At 45.8% G+C, this 19,397-nt stretch overlaps 1 protein-coding gene across 2 annotated transcripts in view; it reads left to right on the forward strand.

Annotated features, from left to right (window-relative positions):
- The window catches only part of cfap100 (cilia and flagella associated protein 100), a 48,172-nt gene that overhangs the window by 19,091 nt on the left and 9,684 nt on the right, over positions 1–19,397 (forward strand). For both annotated transcript variants that reach the window (XM_041191971.1, XM_041191970.1), the window contains exons 7-11: positions 1,592–1,755; positions 10,535–10,615; positions 11,720–11,913; positions 14,214–14,298; positions 17,497–17,554. In XM_041191971.1, coding sequence (XP_041047905.1) covers positions 1,592–1,755; positions 10,535–10,615; positions 11,720–11,913; positions 14,214–14,298; positions 17,497–17,554 — 582 coding nt within the window. The remainder of the gene's footprint in view (positions 1–1,591; positions 1,756–10,534; positions 10,616–11,719; positions 11,914–14,213; positions 14,299–17,496; positions 17,555–19,397) is intronic.

The following is a 19,397-nucleotide window of genomic DNA, read 5'->3' on the forward strand; positions in this document are numbered from 1 at the left end:
CTTCAGTTTTGGAATTGCTATCTGTCCCTCTCCTATGCTGCTTCTGCTGGCAGCTGCTTTCAACTGAACTGAAACTACTTTTTCTGTCTCTGTGGGCCTCTGTGTGGGCCTCCTGTTGCTAGGCAACAGCCCAGCTTTTCCTACCTTGTGTCTGTTTTAAGTCCCCTTCAAGAGTCGTAAAATCTCATTAAAATGCAGGCATGTTTTAAAGTGAAACTAAAACTCAAGTTCCCCTTTCTTAACATGCCAATACTGAATCACAAATCAAACTTAAACTTAAAGCTAAAAGTCATTCCTAACACCCTGCCAATACTGAATCACAAATCAAACTTAAACTTAAAGCTAAAAGTCATTCCTAACACCCACAAGTATAAACATAACTTATTTAAACTATCTCTAATTCCTAACACAAGCTGTATTAAATGTTGTGATCACTTGAAATTTGCATCTGTCCTGATGAGTGCAAGATGAAAAGCTTCAACAACATGTCTCTTTTTTTCAGCAATATTCAAGTTCTGTACCACCAAGTGATTATCTGTATACCTGAGACCAGAAAGCTTACAGTAATGACTTAATTCACTAGTGACTGACCATATGAATGAAGGACTTGCATTTATATAGCACCTTTCATGACTGCAGGATATCCAAAGTCACTTGTTTTTTTTTATTTATTCATGGGATGGGGGCTTCGCTGGCTGGGCCAGCATTTATTCCCCATCCCTAGTTGCCCTTGAGAAGGTGGTAGTGAGCTGCCTTCTTGAAACACTGCAATCCCTGTGGTGTAGGTACACCCACAGTGCTGTTAGAGAGGAAGTTCCAGGATTTTGACCCAGCAACAATGAAGGAATGACGATATATTGCAGGTGGTGGTGTTCCCATCTATCTGCTGCCTTTGCCTTAGATGGTAGTGGTCGTGAGTTTGGAAGGTGCTGTCTATGGAGCCTTGGTGAATTCCTGCAGTGCATCTTGTAGATGGTACACACTGCTGTCACAGTGAATGTTTGTGGATGTGGTGCCAATTAAGCGAGTTGCTTTATCCTGGACAGTGTCATGCTTCTTGAGTGTTTTGGGAGCTGCACTCATCCAGGCAAATGGGGAGTATTCCAACACACTCCTGACATGTACCTTGTAGATGGTGGATGGGCTTTGGGGATTAACATAGAAAAAGCAGCAGACAATTTGTGGAAGATCCCTCAAAGAACAATATGATAATGACCAGTTAATCTGTTTGAATGATGTTGGTTGAGGAATAAATATTGGCCAGGACATGGGGGAGAACTCCCCTGCTCTTAAAAATAGTGACCTGGGATCTTTTATGTTTACCTGAGACAGACGGTTTAACATCCAAAATACGGCACCTCCACCTGTACAGCACTCCCTCAGTACTAGCACTGGGAGTATTAGCCTGGATTGTTGGGATCAGGCTTAAACCTTCACCTTTCTGACTCACGGATGAGAGGGAGGGTCTGAGACTCCTGAGTGCCTTGGGGAAAAACTGGAAAGCTGAAAGGAAATATGGGAATGGGTGTTGGAGATAGATGTATTTTGTTGCTGGTTTCCTAATGCCTCTTGGTTGGCTGTTTCTGTCCAGTACTCACTGACCATGAAGAAGGATGAGATGAGGAAGCTGGATGAAGTGGCTGCAGAAGAGGAGATGAAGCTGGAGAAGGCTGAGCAGTACCTTGAGGAAGACGCAGCCATGTTTGACGAGTTCCTGAAAGAAAACGACAAGAATTCTGCAGAAGCGATGCAAATGTAAAAATTGAACTATTTTTTTACTACCTGACAAGAGACTAAAGGTTCATGATGAATTAGAGAAATATTTAATTGTAGCTGCAGGGTAATAGGTTTGTTATTGATTTATAGGGAGTTTTTCAATCAGAAAGCATCACTTTGTTGCTACACAGATCACTGGTCAGACTGTACCTGGTTTTGGTCCCATCCCACAATGGATGATATCGTGATCTTGGGGACAGTCCAGAGGAGAGCTAAAAGAATGATTCCTATTTTTAAAGGACCTCAGCTATTCAGGGACCTTCTAGGTTACTTTAGAGTAGCCTTAGAGATGACCAACTGGGAGTTTCAGGATTTTGACCCAGCTACAGTGCAGGAACATCAATATAGGTCCAAGAAAAGATGGTCTGTGGCTTGGAAGGGATATAGCATGCTGCTGTATCCTGTATTGTAGCTTCACCAGGTTGAAATCTCATTTTTAGGTGTGCCTGGTGCTGCTCCTGACATGATCTCCTGCACTTCTACCTGAAGCAGGATTGATTTTCCTGACTTAATGATAACGATGGAGTGGAGAAAGAGCTGGACTCTGAGATTACAGACTGTGATTGAGTACAATTCAGCTGCAGCTCATGATGACTCACACGGCACCTCATCTCCCGACTAGGCACTTTACAGCCTTCCGGACTTAATATTGAGTTCAACAACTTCAGATCATGAACTCTCTCCTCCATCCCCCACCCCCTTTCCGATCCCCCTTTTTCCAATAATTTATAAATTTTTTTGCAAAAATATTTTTCTTTTCCCTCCTATTTTTAAATTTATTTCGATCTATTGTTTCATCTCCACCTTTTAGCCCATTTCGATCCCTTCCCCCCACCCCATCCCCACCCCCACTAGGGCAATCTGCCACTAGCTTGTTCTGCTTGCTACCCTTAATGTCCTCATTAGCACATCCTTTAGATAATATCACCACCGTCAACTCCCCTTTGTCCTTTTGTCTATGACATCTTTGGCAATCTCTTCTTGGCCTCCACCTATCACTGGCCCCCCTATCAAGCTCTACCTGTCCCACTCCCCTCTACCAGCTTATATTTCATCTCATTTCTATATGTCTTAGTTCTGATGAAGGGCCGTACGGATTCGAAACGTCAACTGTGTCCCTCTCCGCAGATGCTGTCAGACCTGCTGAGTTTTTCCAGGTATTTTTATTTTTGTTCTAGATTTCCAGCATCCGCAGGATTTTGCTTTTACTTCATGGAGGCCCAGTTTCAATCAGCTAGATCTATCCTGTATCTACCCCATTTAGCATGGTGGTAGAGCCACACAACACAATGGAGGGTATACTCAGTGTGAGGACAGGACTTTAACCTCCAGGTTGATAAACTATTTCAGTTTAACAGCCTGGGGAGGAGCAGGGGATAGAGTTTAAACTATGTAAGTGTTTGAATAGACTGATTATCGGGTGATTCATCTCTTTCCAGAGAGTAGTAAGCCTCTGGAATGTGTTGCTGGATAGTGTACTGGGTGCTGATTCTCAGTCTTCAAGAGGGAGCTTGAGTGGTTCCTGACTGGAGTTTGTCTGATCCCCTGGACTGGTTTTCATTGCCTGAGGGGTTGGGGTGAAATTTCTCAGGGTATTTTATCACACATGATCTTGGGGTATGTCTTTATCAGATGATGACACGTCTGTAGGGGGACAGGGGATTGGAGATAGAAGAAAGACAGCTCTCAAAGAAACATAGAGTAGGCCATTCAGCCCTTCGAGCCTGCTCTGCCATTCATTATGATCATGGCTGATCCTCTATCTCAACGCCATATTCCCGCTGTTTCTCCATACTCCTTGAAGCCCCTAATATCCAAAAATTTATCAATTTCTTTTTTGAATATGCCCAGTGACCCGGTCTCCACAGCCTTCTCTGTGGGAGAGAATTCCATAGGTTGACCACCCTCTGAGTGAAGAAATTTTTCCTTATGTCAGTCTTAAATGGCCTCACTGTGTCCTGAGACTGTGGCCCCTGGTTCTAGATTCCCCAACCAGAGGAAACATCCTCCCTGCATCCAGTCTGTCTGTCCCTGTTAGAATTTTATATGTTTCAATCAGATCCCCTCTCATTCTTCTAAACTCTGGTTCGACTGGGCCTGTGTTCACTAATCATCTCATTCAACAGTCCTGCCATCCCCAGTATCAGCCTAGTGAACCTTCACTGTACTCCCTCTATGGTAAGTATATCCTTTCTTAGGTAGGGAGACCAAAACTGCACACAATACTCCAGGTGTGGTCTCACCAAGGTCCTGTATAACTGCAGTAAGACATCCCTCCTTCTGAACTCAAACCCTCTTGCAACGAAGGCCAACATACCATTTGCCTTCCTAATTGTTTGCTGCAGCTGCCTGTTTACTTTCACTGACTGGTGAACAAGGACACCCAGATCCCTTTGTACATCCACATTTCCCAATATATCACCATTTAAATAATACTCTGCCTTTCTGTTTTTCACACTGAAGTGCATAACTTCACATTTATCCACTTTATACTGCATCTGCCATGTGTTTGCCCACACTCACAACTTGTCTAAATCACCCTGAAGCCTCCTTGCATCCTCCTCACAATTCACAACCCCATCCAGTTTTGTGTCGTCAGCAAACTTGGAAATATTGCAGATAAAAGCAAAAAACTGCGGATGCTGGAAATCCAAAAGGAAAACAAAAATACCTGGAAAAACTCAGCAGGTCTGGCAGCATCTGCAGAGAGGAACACAGTTAACGTTTTGAGTCTGAATGAGCCTTCAATAGAACTAAGTAAAAATAGAAGAGAGGTGAAATATAAGCTGGTTTAAGGGAGGTTCGGACAAGTAGAGCTGGATAGGTGGAGATAACCAAAAGATGTCACAGACAAAAGGACAAAGAGATGTTGAAAGTGGTGATATTATCTAAGGAATGCCCTAGTGGGGGTGGGGTGGGGTGAAGGAATCAAAAAAGGCTAAAAGGTAGAGATAAAACAATAGATGGAAATACATTTAAAAATAATGGAAGTAGGTGGGAAAAGAAAAATCTATATAAATTATTGGAAAAAAAAAAGGGGGGAATTGGAAAGTGGGTGGGGATGGAGAAGAGAGTTCATGATCTAAAATTGTTGAACTCATTATTCAGTCCGGAAGGCTGTAAAGTGCCTAGTCGGAAGATGAGGTGCTGTTCCTCCAGTTTGCGTTGAGCTTCACTGGAACAATGCAGCAAGCCAAGGACGGACATGTGGGCAAGAGAGCAGGGTGGAGTGTTAAAATGGCAAGCGACAGGGAGGTTTGGGTAATGCTTGTGGACAGACCAAAGGTGTTCTGCAAAGCGGTCACCCAGTCTGCGTTTGGTCTCTCCAATATAGGGGAAACCGCATTGGGAGCAGCGAATGCAGTAGACTAAATTGAGGGAAGTGCAAGGGAAATGCTGCTTCACTTGAAAGGAGTGTTTGGGCCCTTGTATAGTGAGGAGAGGGGAAGTGAAGGGGCAGGTGTTGCATCTTCTACGGTTGCATAGGAAGGTGTAGTGGGAGGGGGCTGAGGTATAGGGGGTGATGGAGGAGTGGACCAGGGTGTCCCAGAGGGAACGATCCCTGCAGAATGCTGCCAGGGGGGGTGAAGGGAAGATGTGTTTGGTGGTGGCATCATGCTGGAGTTGGCGGAAATGGCGGAGGATGATCCTTTGAATGCAGAGGCTGGTGGGGTGATAAGTGAGGACAAGGGGGTCCCTATCATGTTTCTGGGAGGGAGGAGAAGGCGTGAGGGTGGATGCGCGGGATATGGGCTGGACACGGTTGAGGGCCATGTCAACCACCATGGGTGGAAAACCTCGGTTAAGGAAGAAGGAGGACATGCCAGAGGAACTGTTTTTGAAGGTAGCATCATCGGAACAGATGCGACGGAAGCGAAGGAACTGAGAGAATGGGATGGAGTCCTTACAGGAAGTGGGATGTGAGGAGCTGTAGTCGAGGTAGCTGTGGGAGTTGGTAGGCTTGTAATGGATATTGTAATGGACAGTCTATCACCAGAAATTGAGACAGAAAGGTCAAGGAAGGGAAGGGAAGTGTCAGAAATGGACCATGTGAAAATGATGGAGGGGTGGAGACTGGAAGCAAAATTAATAAATTTTCCAGGTCCAGACGAGAGCATGAAGCAGCACCGAAATAATCATTGATTACCGGAGAAAGAGTTGTGGGAGGGACCAGGAGTAGGACTGGAACAAGGAATGTTCCACATACCCCATAAAGAGACAGGCAAAGCTGGGGCCCATGCGGGTACCCATAGCCACACCTTTTATTTGGAGGAAGTGAGAGGACTTTAAGGAGAAATTGTTCAGTGAGAGAACAAGTTCAGCCAGACAGAGGAGAGTAGTGGTGGATGGGGATTGTTCGGGCCTCTGTTTGAGGAAGAAGCTAAGGGCCATCAGACCATCCTGGTGGGGGATGGAGGTGTAGAGGGATTGGACGTCCATGGTGAAGAGGAGGCAGTTGGAACTGGAAATTGTTGATGTGATGTAGGGTGTCAAGGAATCACGGATGTAGGTGGGAAGGGACTGGACAAGGGGAGACAGAATGGAGTCAAGATAGCCTGAAATGAGTTCCGTGGGGCAGGAACAGGCTGACACGATCGGTCTGCTGGGATAGTTCTGTTTGTGGATTTTGGGTAGGAGGTAGAAGCGGGCTGTCTAAGGTTGGGAGACTATCAGGTTGGAAGCTGTGGAAGGAAGAGGTTTCCTCTTCCAAGTCATTTATATATATCGTGAATAGCTGGGGCCCAAGCACTGATCCCTGGGGTACACCACTAGTCAGTGCCTGCCACCCAGAAAAAGACCCATTTATTCCCACTCTCTGTTTCCGGTCTATCAACCAATTCTCAACCCATGCCAGTATATTACCCCCAATCCCATGTGCTTTAATTTTGTCCACTAGCCTCTTATATGGGACCTTATCAAAAGCTTTCTTGAATACACCACAGCCACTGGTTCTCCCTTATCTATTCTACTAGTTACATCCTCAAAAAACTCCAGTAGATGAGTTAAGCATGATTCCCCTTTCATAAACCCATGTAGACTTTCTCTAATCCCGTTAATGCTTTCCAAGTGTTCTGTTACCACATCTTTTATAATAGACTGTAGCATTTTCCCCACTACTGATGTTAGGCTAACTGGTCTGTAACTGTTTTTCTCTCCCTTTTTTAAATAGTGGGGTTACATTTGCCACCCTCCAATCTGTAGGAACTGCTCCTGCGTCTATAGAATTTTGGAAGATGACCACCAATGTATCCAATATTTCCAGGGCCACTTCCTTTAGTACCCTGGGGTGTAGATTATCAGGCCCTGGGGAGTTTTCAGCCTTTAACCCCATTAATTTCTCTAGCACCATTTTTTTACTAATACCGATTTTCTTTAATTCCTCCCTTGGCTCCCTAATATTTCTGGGAAATTATTTGTGTCCTCTTTTGTGAAGACAGAATCAAAATATGTATTCAATTCTTCTGCCATTTCTTTGTTCCCCGCTATAATTTCCCCTGTTTCTGACTGTAAGGGACCTACATTTGTCTTTGTTAATCTTTTTCTCTTCACATATTTATAGAAGCTTTTACAGTCAGTTTTTATGTTCCCTGCAAGTTTACACTCAAACTCCATTTTCTCCTTCTTGATCAATCTTTTTGTTCACTTTTGCTGAATTCTAAGCTGCTCCCAATCCTCAGGCTTACTGCTTTTTCTGGCAATTTTACATGTCTCCCCTTCGGATCTAATACTATCCCTAATTTCTATTGTAATCCACGGTTGAGCCACCTTTCCTGTTTTATCTTTGCGCCAGACAGGAATGAATAATTGTTGTAATTCATGCATACGTTCCTTAAATATTAGCCATTGTCTATCCACTGTCAACCCTTTTAGTAAAGTTCCCCATTCCATCATTGCCAACTCACACCCCATAGTCTCCTAGTTCCCTTTATTTAGATTCAGGACACTAGTTTCAGATTCAACTTCTTCACTCTCCATCCTAATGAACAATTCTATCATTTTATGGTCGCTCTTCCCCAAGGGACCCCGCACGACAAAATTGTTAATTAATCCTTTCTCATTACACAACACCCAGTCTAGGATAGCCTGCTCTCTAGTTGGTTCCTCGATGTATTGGTCTAAAAAACCATCATGTACACACTCCAGGAAACCCTCCTCCACAGTATTATTGCCAATTTGGTTTGTCCAATCGTATGTAGATTAAAGTCACCCATGATTACAGCTGTCCTCTTGCTGCATGTGTCTCTAATTTCCTGTTTAATGCCTTCCCTTAAATCTCCGTTACTGTTTGGGGGCCTATAGACAACCCACACCAACGTTTTCTGCCCCTTGGTGTTTCTTATCTCCACCCAAACAGATTCCACATCATGATTTTCTGAGCCAATATCTTTCGTCACTATTGCATTAATTTCCTCCTTTACTAACAGTGCAACCCCACCTTCTTTCCCTATTTGTCTATCCTTCTTAAATACTGAATACCCCTGGATATTCAGATCCATCCTTGGTCACCCTGCAGTCATGTCTCTGTAATTGCAACTATATCATAACCGTTTATATCTATTTGTGCTGTTAATTCATCTGACTTATTGCGAATGCTCCGCACATTAAGATACAATGTCTTTAGACTTGTCTTTTTAACCTTGTTTATCATCTTACCTGTATTTTGCACTATGAGCCCATTTGATTTTCGCCCTTGTTTTTTTCTGCTTTCCACTTTTGCTTCTTACTTTTCCGTCTTTTGTTTCTATCCTTGTTTCCCCCTCCTCTGTCTCCCTGCTCAGGTTCCCATCTCCCTGCCATTCTAGTTTAAACCCTCCCTGACTGCACTAGCAAATACCCCCCACCCCGAGGACATTGGTCCCGGTCCTGCCACCACCAACTTCTCAAGGGCAATTAGGGATGGGCAATAAATGCTGTCCCAGCCAGCGAAGCCCACATCCCATGAATGAATATATTAAAAAAAAATGTCCTGTCTCAATGCTCCAGCCATCATGGTTTATGGGGCAAAATTACTGGATCAGCTGGTCTTTTCCTACCTGTGTATTCGATATGTTTGTCGAGGAGCTGGAATTGTTTAACTTAGAACAGGAAAGATTAAGTGAAAATTTAATAGTGGTGTTCAAATCTAGATCAATCAAATTAAGGTAACTGGCAAAGGACACATGAGGGCAAAAGAGGACATAATCATATCGAAACTCTCAGCAAGTCCCATTTATCCATCATCCCCCATGCTCGCTGACCTATACTGGCTCCCAGTCCGGCAACACCTCAATTTTAAAATGCTCACTCTTGTTTTCAAATCTCTCCATGGCCCTTACCCTTCCCTATCTCTGGAACCTCTTTCACCCCTACAGCTCTCCGAGATCTCTCTTCTTCTCTAATTTTGGCCTCTTGAGCATCTCGGATTTTAATTGCTCCACCAAGTAGCTTCAGCTACTTGGACCCTAAGCTCTGGAATTCCCTATCGAAAGCCCTCTGCCTCTCTCTCCACCTTTAAGATGCTCCTTAAAATCTGTCTCTTAAACCAGGTTTCTATTGATCTACCTGATGTCTCCTTACATCACTCAGTGTCCAGTTGTGCTTGATAATCGCTCCTGTGAAGTGCCTTAGGAAAGTTCATCACATTAAAGGCGCTATATAAATACAAGTTGTTGTGTTGTGTGGTTTGGCGTCACTTTTTTTTGATAGCGCCCCTGTAATGTGTTTCACTTCATTAAAGACATTTTATAGAGGCAAGTTATTGTTGGCGATAATCCAAGTCCTATTCCTTTTAAACTAACTTCTGATACCCGGAGTGGATTTTCAGCTCTTTCCTGTACTCGAACTCAAGTTCTGTCGAAGGGTCATGAGGACTCGAAACGTCAACTCTTTTCTTCTCCGCCGATGCTGCCAGACCTGCTGAGTTTTTCCAGGTAATTCTGTTTTTGTTTTGGATTTACTTTGGACTGTGTTCCATTGTTCCCCATGTTAGAATATTTTTTAAAAAACTCATTCTCTCGCTGCTGATGAGGCTGACAGTTATTGCCCATCAGAGCCCCAAAGGAGAGTCCGATTGGACTCGATACGTCAACTCTGTTTATCCCCACGGGTGCTGCCAGACCTGCTGAGAATTTTCCAACATTTTCTGTTTTTATTTCTGATTTCCAGAGTCTGCAGTATTTTGCTTTTGTTATTACTTTATTGCCCGTCTCCAGTTCTCTTGAGAAGGGGGTGGTGAGCTGCCTTCTTGACCAGACTGGTGGCGGTTTTTGATACAACTTTGTGGCTCGCTGTGAACTCCAGGGGGCAGTTAATAATCAACCGTGTTGGCGTGGGTACTGGAGTCACGTATAAACCCAGACTGGGCAAGGACGACAGGTTTCTTCCCTAAGGGACATTAGGGAAGTGGGTTGAGACAGCAATCACGCACCTTCAAGGCCACATTTACTGAACCCAAATTTTTTTATAATTGCGTTTTCTTTTTCAAACTGCCCCCATGGGATTTGAACTTTTTTTTTTCCTTCCTGGGATGTGGGGGCTTTGCTGGCTGGGCCCAGCATTTATTGCCCACCCCTAGCTGCCCCTTGAGAAGGTGGGGGTGAACTGCCTTCTTGAGCCGCTGCAGTCCATGTGGTGTAGGTACACCCACCGTGCTGTTAGGAAGGGAGTTCACTGTTCTCTGGAATATTCTATATCTAGACCGATAATGCCGGTGACATACCGCTGGAAAAGAGTATCTTTGCTCTGTAAGTTCCGGGTTTGACTGTATTTCTGTTTACAGAGCTGAACAGGAAACAAAGCTGAAGCTGGATAAAGTGGCTGAAATAAAGAAAGTGACAACACAAATGATGGCGGTAAAAAAGTGAGATATAAACGAAAGGTTTTTGTATAAAATAGAGAAACCGTTTCCATTGGCCGGGAGGGAGTGTTGGCAACCAGAGGACACTGATTTGGGATAATTGCAAAGAATCCATAGGTGGGGGTGGGGGAGGTGAGGAACAGAATATTTAGGTAGCGTGCTGCTGTGATCTGGAATGTGCACTGGGAGTGGATTCAATAGTAACTGACATGAAGATGTCCTATTTGCATGGCTGTGGGCAAGAACAGAAGGAAGGGGAATAATGCAGTAGCTCTTTCAAAGAGCTGGCACATGCATGATGGGCTCCTGGTGTCCTGGAATATTCATTAATATTCATTGACTCGTCTGAAAAATTAAAATGTCCACCAGCGATTTGCTCCACCCCTCTCCGGACTTGAGAGGTTATTGAGTCTTCGTTATTTTTTTTCATTCTTGGCCAACATTTATTGCTCATCATTAATTGCCCTCGTTCAGGGGACAGTTAAAAGTCATCCGCATTGCTGTGGGTCTGGAGTCACATGTAGGCCCAGACCAGCTAAGGGCGGCAGACTTCCCTCCCTACAGGGGATTAGTGACCCAGACTGGTTTTTACAACAATCGACATCATTAGACTTTTGTTGAATTCAAATTCCACCATCTGCCGTGTCCAGGATTCAAACCCGGGTCCCCGGAGCGTTCCCCTGGGTCTCTGGATTACTAGCCCAGCGACAACACCACGATGCCATTTTCTCCCCTGTGTGGAGTGAGGTTTTTATTCACTGATTTCCATCATGCTGGCTAAAGATACCTGAAGGAAGGGTTTATGATATTGACTTTAGGGTTAGAGAGTGGGTGGAAAAGTAAAATCCACATGGGCTTTAGCTCACAAGCCAACGACTCCTGAGAAACGTCAGCGTCGGGATAGAAGCAAAGATTTAGGGGACTGTGGACAGGATTGAGCTGGGCTGTGCTGCCTTCCTTTGCCAAATAGCATGCACAGTCTATCTACGTTCATCTTTCCACTCCCACTTCCCCCCCGACTCCCCAGCACCTTCTGAGAGATTTTAGATTCTATCCAATCTAAAAAGCATTAACTTATGTTTTTCTTGCCCTTGTTTAATCTGGTAGTGATATTGTCAAGTTTGAAGAGACATTGAAGGATTACCAGATTTACAGGGACTTTCTGATCAAACTCTCCCCCAAGGAATGGAAAGAGGAGGGGGAGAGAAGGAAGCAGGAAAGAAGGTTGTCAAAAAAATCCTTCAAGGTAAAATCCAGGGAGTTAGTCGTTAAAACATCTCTGCCTTCACCCATCATAAGACGTGAGTATTCGGCATTTATGAAAGGGATATTGTATTGGATAAATCTGCTAAACTGTTTTTGGAGAATGTAACCAGTAGGGTGGATAAGGCAGAATCAGTAGATGTAATGTATTAATCAGTAGATGTAGTGTATAAATCAGTAGATGTAGTGTATAAATCAGTAGATGTAGTGTATTAATCAGTAGATGTAGTGTATTTGGATTTTCAAAAACGTTTCTTTTATTTTTTTATGGGATGTGGGTGTCACTGGCGAGGCTGGCGTTTGTTGCCCATCCCTAATTGCCCTTGAACTGAGCAGCTTGCTGGGCTATTTCAGAGGGGCAGTTAAGAGTCAACCACATTGCTGTCTCTCTGGATGTAGGCCCAGACCGGCTAAGGTTGGCAGATTTCCCTCTCTAAAGGGCCTTAGTGAACCAGGTGGGATTTTACAACAATCAACGACCGTTTCGTGGTTACCATTACTGAGATTTCAGTTCCAGATTTTTAAAATGTATTAATTGAATTTAAATTCAGTGAGCTGCTGTGGTGAGATTTGAACTCGCGTCACCAGGGCATTGGGCTGGGTCTCTGGACTATAAGTCTAGTGACATTACCATTACACCAGCACCTCCCCAAATTCAAGACTCTCACAATTCCATAAGGTGCCATACAAGAGATTATTAAACAAATTAGGACTCCATATAATTGGGGGTAATATATGAACATAGCTGGGTGCATCACTGACCTCGAGAACGACATTTTACTTTGATTTTGATAAGTTTCCTTGAAGATTTTTGTTTCTAGTTACGATGTCCCTTATTCAGTTTGTTAACTGGTTTTAGTTGTCAATGTGTTAAGTTGATTTACTCAAAAAAGATTCAGTGTTTGGGTTTCAGAAATTTGCAATCTGTATCAATGACTGAGGTGAGGGGACAAGTGTAATGTGTCTGAGTTTACGGATGTTATGATCCTTGACCAGACCCCAAGTTGTTGCTAAGGTCCGGTTTGGGGCCAATAACATTTTGTTTAAAGCAGACAAAGCTTGAGATTCAAGACACTTGCTCTCTGAAGAAAGCCACAAGATTTCACGGGTTTTGAACAAACAAGATAAACTTTACTATACAAGGTCAGGAAGATAAAACAATTTACAATGTCCATCCTGATCTTATCAGACAGACACTGTTGAGAGTGCAGCACTCCCTCACTCATTCTCTGACAGTGCAGCACTCCCTCAGTACTAACCCTCTGACAGTGCAGCACTCCCTCACTGATTCTCTGACAGTGCAGCACTCCCTCAGCACTGACGCTCCGACAGCACAGCGCTCCCTCAGCACTGACCCTCTGACAGTGCAGCACTCCCTCAATACTGACCCTCTGACAGTGCAGCACTCCCTCAGTACTGACCCTCTGACAGTGCAGCACTCCCTCAGTACTGACCCTCTGACAGTGCAGCACTCCCTCAGTACTGACCCTCTGACAGTGCAGCACTCCCTCAGTACTGACCCTCTGACAGTGCAGCACTCCCTCAGTACTGACCCTCTGACAGTGCAGCACTCCCTCAGTACTGACCCTCTGAGAGTAGAGCACTCCATTATATTATACTGGGGAGTGTCAGCCTGGATTATGGATCTCTGGATTGTGACTTCTGCAACCCTCTGACCCGGGGGTGGGGGGGGTGGGGTGGGGAGTGGTTCTGAGTGATGCTCACTGAGGAAATGATGACACATCTGAGCCACAGGGCAATGCAATCAGTGGGCTGGAAAAATATTTCCTAAGGCAGTAAATAAGATGTTTCACAGGAAGTCTGCAACACAAATTCACTCCTGTGGTATGAAAAGGAAATGTAGCAGCATGGTTAGAAAGTTGGTTCATGGGCAAGAAAGAGTTGAAGGGTTAATTGACGATGTTTGGATTGGAGGGAGTTTGTAAAGGGGGTGCCCTAGGAGTCAGTGTTTTTAATCTTGAGTTTAGGTATATGGCTGGTTAAGACACAATTTTGCAATTTGTTAATGAACACTTGAGTGGGTTTGTGAGTGGGTTTGTGAGTGGGTTTGTGAGTGGGTTTGTGAGTGGGTTTGTGCTTTCTTAAATCACTGCTCCTTTGATGATAAGATCAGCATTTATTGCCCATCCTAAGTTGTCCCTTGAAGGTGAAGGGAAATGGTCACTTGGCACATGCTGCCTTTGAGACCACATAGTGTGAGAGAGAGGGAGAATTTATTTTTTTAATGTTTGTTGGGCTGAATGGCCTCCTGCATGAATCTGTGATTCCCTAAGAGGAGTTTTCAATGTATTTAACACTTTGTTCCTCTTCCCTCTAGGGCAGAGCAGCAAGAGCAGTATCCACTCCAGCCAAGATCTTCAAAATGTAAAGTTGGGCGTAAAGTCCGGCTTAGACCGGAGGAAGTAAGTTCCACGTTCGATTCGACAACGTCAATATCGATGAGTGAGTGAGGGAGACACAGGTGGAAGAGGAAATGTAATAGGGAGCAGAGAAATTTGGTTAACGGACAGGAAACAAAGAGTTAATGGGTGTTTTTGGGATTAGCAATGAGGTACCCCAGGGGTCAGTTCTATATCCACAGATATACACTTATATGTAAGGCATAAAATTAAAAATGATGATAACACAAAGTGGGATTGGGATCAGGCTGAGAAACAGCAGGACAACAAAAGTTCCATTTCCATTAATCTAAATCCTCTCCACATCTCTCTCCATAAAATGTGGGTCCCACAGGCACTGTGGCCACTCACTCACTGCTCAGAGTGCCGGACATCAGTTCTTGCAGGACCGGGTGGGTCCGTGCTGGACTGTGTGGGTCAGTGCGGGAGTGGGCGGGTCAGTGTGGGTCAGTGTGGGAGTGGGTGGGTCAGTGTGGGAGTGGGCGGGTCAGTGTGGGAGTGGGCGGGTCAGTGTGGGAGTGGGCGGGTCAGTGTGGGAGTGGGCGGGTCAGTGCGGGAGTGGGCGGGTCAGTGCGGGAGTGGGCGGGTCAGTGCGGGAGTGGGCGGGTCTGGGCGGGTCAGTGCGGGTCTGGGCAGGTCAGTGCGGGAGTGGGCGGGTCAGTGCGGGAGTGGGCGGGTCAGTGCGGGAGTAGGCGGGTCAGTGTGGGAGTGGGCGGGTCATTGTGGGAGTGGGCGGGTCAGTGTGGGTCAGTGCGGGAGTGGGCGGGTCAGTGCGGGAGTGGGCTGGTCAGTGCAGGAGTGGGCTGGTCAGTGCAGGAGTGGGCTGGTCAGTGTGAGATTGGGCGGGTCAATGTGGGATTGGGCGGGTCAGTGTGGGATTGGGCGGGTCAGTGTGGGAGTGGGCGGGTCAGTGTGGGAGTGGGCGGGTCAGTGTGGGAGTGGGCGGGTCAGTGTGGGAGTGGGCGGGTCAGTGTGGGAGTGGGCTGGTTGGTGTGGCCCGTGACAGGTCAGTGTGGGAGTGGGCGGGTCAGTGCGGGAGTGGGCTGGCCATTGTGGCCCCTGGCAGGTCAGCGTGGGAGTAGGCTGGTCAGTACGGAAGTGGGCTGGTCGGTTGTGGCCCCTGGCGGGTCAGTGTGGGAGTGGGCGGGTCAGTGTGGGAGTGGGCGGGTCAGTGCAGGAGTGGATGGGTCAGTGTGGGAGTGGGCGGGTCAGCACGGAATTGGGCGGGTCAGTGTGGGAGTGGGCGGGTCAGTGTGGGAGTGGGCGGGTCAGTGCAGGAGTGGATGGGTCAGTGCGGGAGTGGGCGGGTCAGCACGGAAGTGGGCGGGTCAGTGCAGGAGTGGGCGGGTCGGTGCGGGAGTGGGCGGGTCGGTGGGGGTCTGGGTGGGTCGGTGGGGGACTAGGTGGGTCAGTGGCGGTCTGGGCGGGTCCGTGGGGTCTGGGCGGGTCCGTGGGGTCTGGGCGGGTCCGTGGGGTCTGGGCGGGTCCGTGGGGTCTGGGCGGGTCATTGGGGGTCCGGGTGAGTCAGTAGCGGTCCGGGTGGGTCATTGGGGGACTGGGTGGGTCAGTGGCGGTCCCAGTGGGTCAGTGGGGGACGGGGTGGTCAAGGTGGTGATTGTCTGAAATTTTTCTTCCTCCCAGCTTTAAAACAGAGCGATAGGAATAAACCTTCTCTGATTATAAACCATAAACCAATCACTGATGTGGCATTTTCTTTATTCATTCATGGAATACAGGCATTGCTGGCTGGGCCCAACATTTATTGCCCATCCCCAATTACCCTTGAGAAGGTGGGGGTGAGTTGCCTTCTTGAACCGCTGCAGTCCATGTGGTGTAGGTACACCCACCGTGCTGTTAGGGAGGGAGTTCCAGGATTTTGACCCAGCGACAGTGAAGGAATGGTGATATATTTCTAAGTCAGGATGGTGAGTGACTTGGAGGGGAACTTCCAGCTGGTGGTGTTCCCATGTATCTGCTGCTCTTGTCCTTCTAGATGGTAGTGGTTGTGGGTTTGGAAGGCGCTGTCAAAGGAGCCTTGGTGAATTCCTGCAGTGCATCTTGTAGATGGTACACACTGCTGCTACAGTGCACTGGTGGTGGAGGAAGTGAATGTTTGTGGATGGGATACCAATCAAGTGGGCTGCTTTGTCCTGGACGGTGTCGAGCTCCTTGAGTGTTGTGGGAGTTGCACTCATCCAGGCAAGTGGGGAGTATTCCATCACACTCCTGACTTGTGCCTTGTAGATGGTGGACAGGCTTTGGGGAGTCAGGAGGTGAGTTACTCGCTGCAGGATTCCTAGCATCTGACCTACTCTTGCAGCCACAGTATTTATATGGCTAGTCCAGTTCAGTTTTTGGTTAATGGTAATCCCCAGGATATTGATAGTGGCATGAAGTCCCTGTTTTGGGAGTGTTTGATGGGGACAGTGTAGAGGGAGATTTGCTCTGTATCTAACCCCGTGCTGTACCTGTCCTGGGAGTGTTTGATGGGGACAGTGTAGAGGGAGATTTACTCTGTATCTAACCCCGTGCTGTACCTGTCCTGGGAGTGTTTGATGGGACGGTGTAGAGCGAGCTTTACACTGTATCTAACCCCATGCTGTACCTGTGCTGGGAGTGTTTGATGAGGACAGTGTAGAGGGAGATTTACTCTGTATCTAACCCTGTGCTGTCTCTGTCCTGGGAGTGTTTGATGAGGACAGTGTAGAGGGAGTTTTACTCTGTATCTAACCCTATGCTGTATCTGTCCTGGGAGTGTTTGATGTGGACAGTGCAGAAGGAGCTTTACTCGGTATCTTTACTCTGAATCTACTCAAGAAGTGTGTTGGGGGATTTTTTACATCCACCTGAGTGGGTAGACCGGTCCTCTATTTAACCTATGAACTAATAGATGGCACTGCTACAGTGCAGCACTCCCTCGGTACTGCACTGGGAGTATCAGCCTGGTTTATGGAGTCAAATCTCTGGAGTGGGACTCAAACCCACAATCTCTGATTCAGGAGCCAGAAGTGTTGCCCATAGAGCCATAGCTAACACTAAAGTTAAAGGTGTTTAACTCGGAGAAATGGACTGGTTTTTGTTGATGTTTGTCCAGGATAACTGAGAGGCCAGAGTGGTTAGATGCGGGGATGGGGAGTTGGGCGATTTTGAACCCTGTGGTTAGTTTCTCTGTTAACCCTTTATATCCTGTTCCCTTTAAAGGAGTACCGCTGTTCCTGCAACAAGAGAGGTTGAGTCCGAGTGGTCTGACAGCGATGAGGTTTGTACCGCGTACGATTCCCGCGGCCATTAAAAGGCTCTTTTACCAATGGGTTGTATATTTTCCATCCACCTCCCTTGGCAGAATACCTCTACTGGGATTTGCCCCTCCTAATTGGCCCAAGGTTCAATGAGTTGTTGCACCTTATTGGACCCTTGCTATGCCTGCATCTTCACATGTACTCTGGCAATAGCAACCCTGGCTGATGTTTTCTTTTTGTTCCCTAAAGGTGGATGCTAAGCCCAATTCACGATATCGTACTATAGAGAAGGAGGCCATTCAGCCCATCGTGCCTGTGCCAGCTCTTTGAAAGAGCAATCCAGTTAATCCCACTCCTCTGCTATTTCTCCTATAGCCCAGCAAATTTCTCCTTGTCAAACATTTATTCAATCCCTTCTGAAAGTTATTATTGAATCCGCTTCCACCGCCCTTTCAGACAACGTCTTCCAGATCACAGTTTGGTGCATAAAGGAATTTTCTTCAATGGCAAAAAAAGCAAGAGCGACACGAAGAAAAACTTTCCACACGGTGAGTGGTCAGGATCTGGAATGTGCTGCTTGAGAGTGTGGTGGAGGCAGATTCATCATGGCTTTCAAAACTAAATTGGATAATTGTCCGGAAAGAAAAGATTTGCAGGACTATAGGGAAAGGTCGGCGGGGGGGGAGGGGTTGTGGGACTAGGTGAATTGTTCTTGCAGAGAGCTAGCACAGACTCGGGCCAAATGGCGGCCTCCTGTGTTGAAACCATCCGTGATCCATCTCACCTCTGGTTCTTTAGCCAAGTATCTTCAATCTGTGTCCCTCTGCCTCCCTACTCGCCTGCACTAAAAACATTGTCTCCTTATTTACTCTGTCAAAACTGTGTGAGGAGCTGGAACTTGAAGCCCCACTAGGATCATTGCCATTCAAAATATATATAACACTTTAGACTTTGGGATCTAAAGTACAATTTCTAAATTTGTGAATGACACCAAATTCGGAGGATGCTCCACACTAAGGATAACAAGTTACAAGAATATATTAATAAACTTGGAACAAAGAACGGGCAAACAATTATAAATGAATTTCAATTAAATGTGCGTAATTACATTTTGATAAGAAAAATAAGGAGGTCACATATTACTTAGAAAATAGGAATCAAAATGGAGAAACAAAGGGTGTGCAACTACACCCAGTAACTAAAAGTTGTGTCATTGATTAGCAAGGCCATTAACAAAATCAAACCAAGCACCAGGGTTTATTCCTGGAGGAACAGAGTTGGTAAGTTATGTTAAACTTTAATTGAGCCTTGGTTAAATCACACTTGGATTACTGCTGAAAAAAAGAGACATGTTGAAGCTTTTTATCTTGCACTCATCAGGATGCTTTGCAAGAATACCAATAATGGGGAAAACAACAACTTATCCTGTGTGAGAAGAGAGTGCTGACTGGTCAGCATGTAGCCTCTGAGTCCACTTGCCAACCAATCAGCACTCTCTTCTCATACAGTATAAATTGTTGTTTTCCTCATTACTGTATTTTTGTGAAGTGTCCTGATGAGTGCAATTTGAAAAGCTTCAACATGTCTCATTTTTCAACAATACTCAAGTTCTGTACTACCAAATGACGACCTGGATTACTTTGCAAAGTTCTGGTCTCCACATTACAAAAAGGATAGAGGCATTGGAAAATGTGTAAACAAAAAAAGAGTCACAAGGATGATATCAGGAATGTGTGGGTAGACATTTCAGAAAAGGATTGACAGGCTGTGTCTCTTCTCTCCTTAAAAAAAGAGGGGTGATCTATTAGTGACCTTTACAATTCTGAAATGTTTTGAGTGAGTGGATACAGAGAAGGTTGTTTC

The sequence above is a fragment of the Carcharodon carcharias genome, chromosome 7 (assembly GCF_017639515.1).
Source record: "Carcharodon carcharias isolate sCarCar2 chromosome 7, sCarCar2.pri, whole genome shotgun sequence".
Lineage (NCBI taxonomy): Eukaryota > Metazoa > Chordata > Chondrichthyes > Lamniformes > Lamnidae > Carcharodon > Carcharodon carcharias.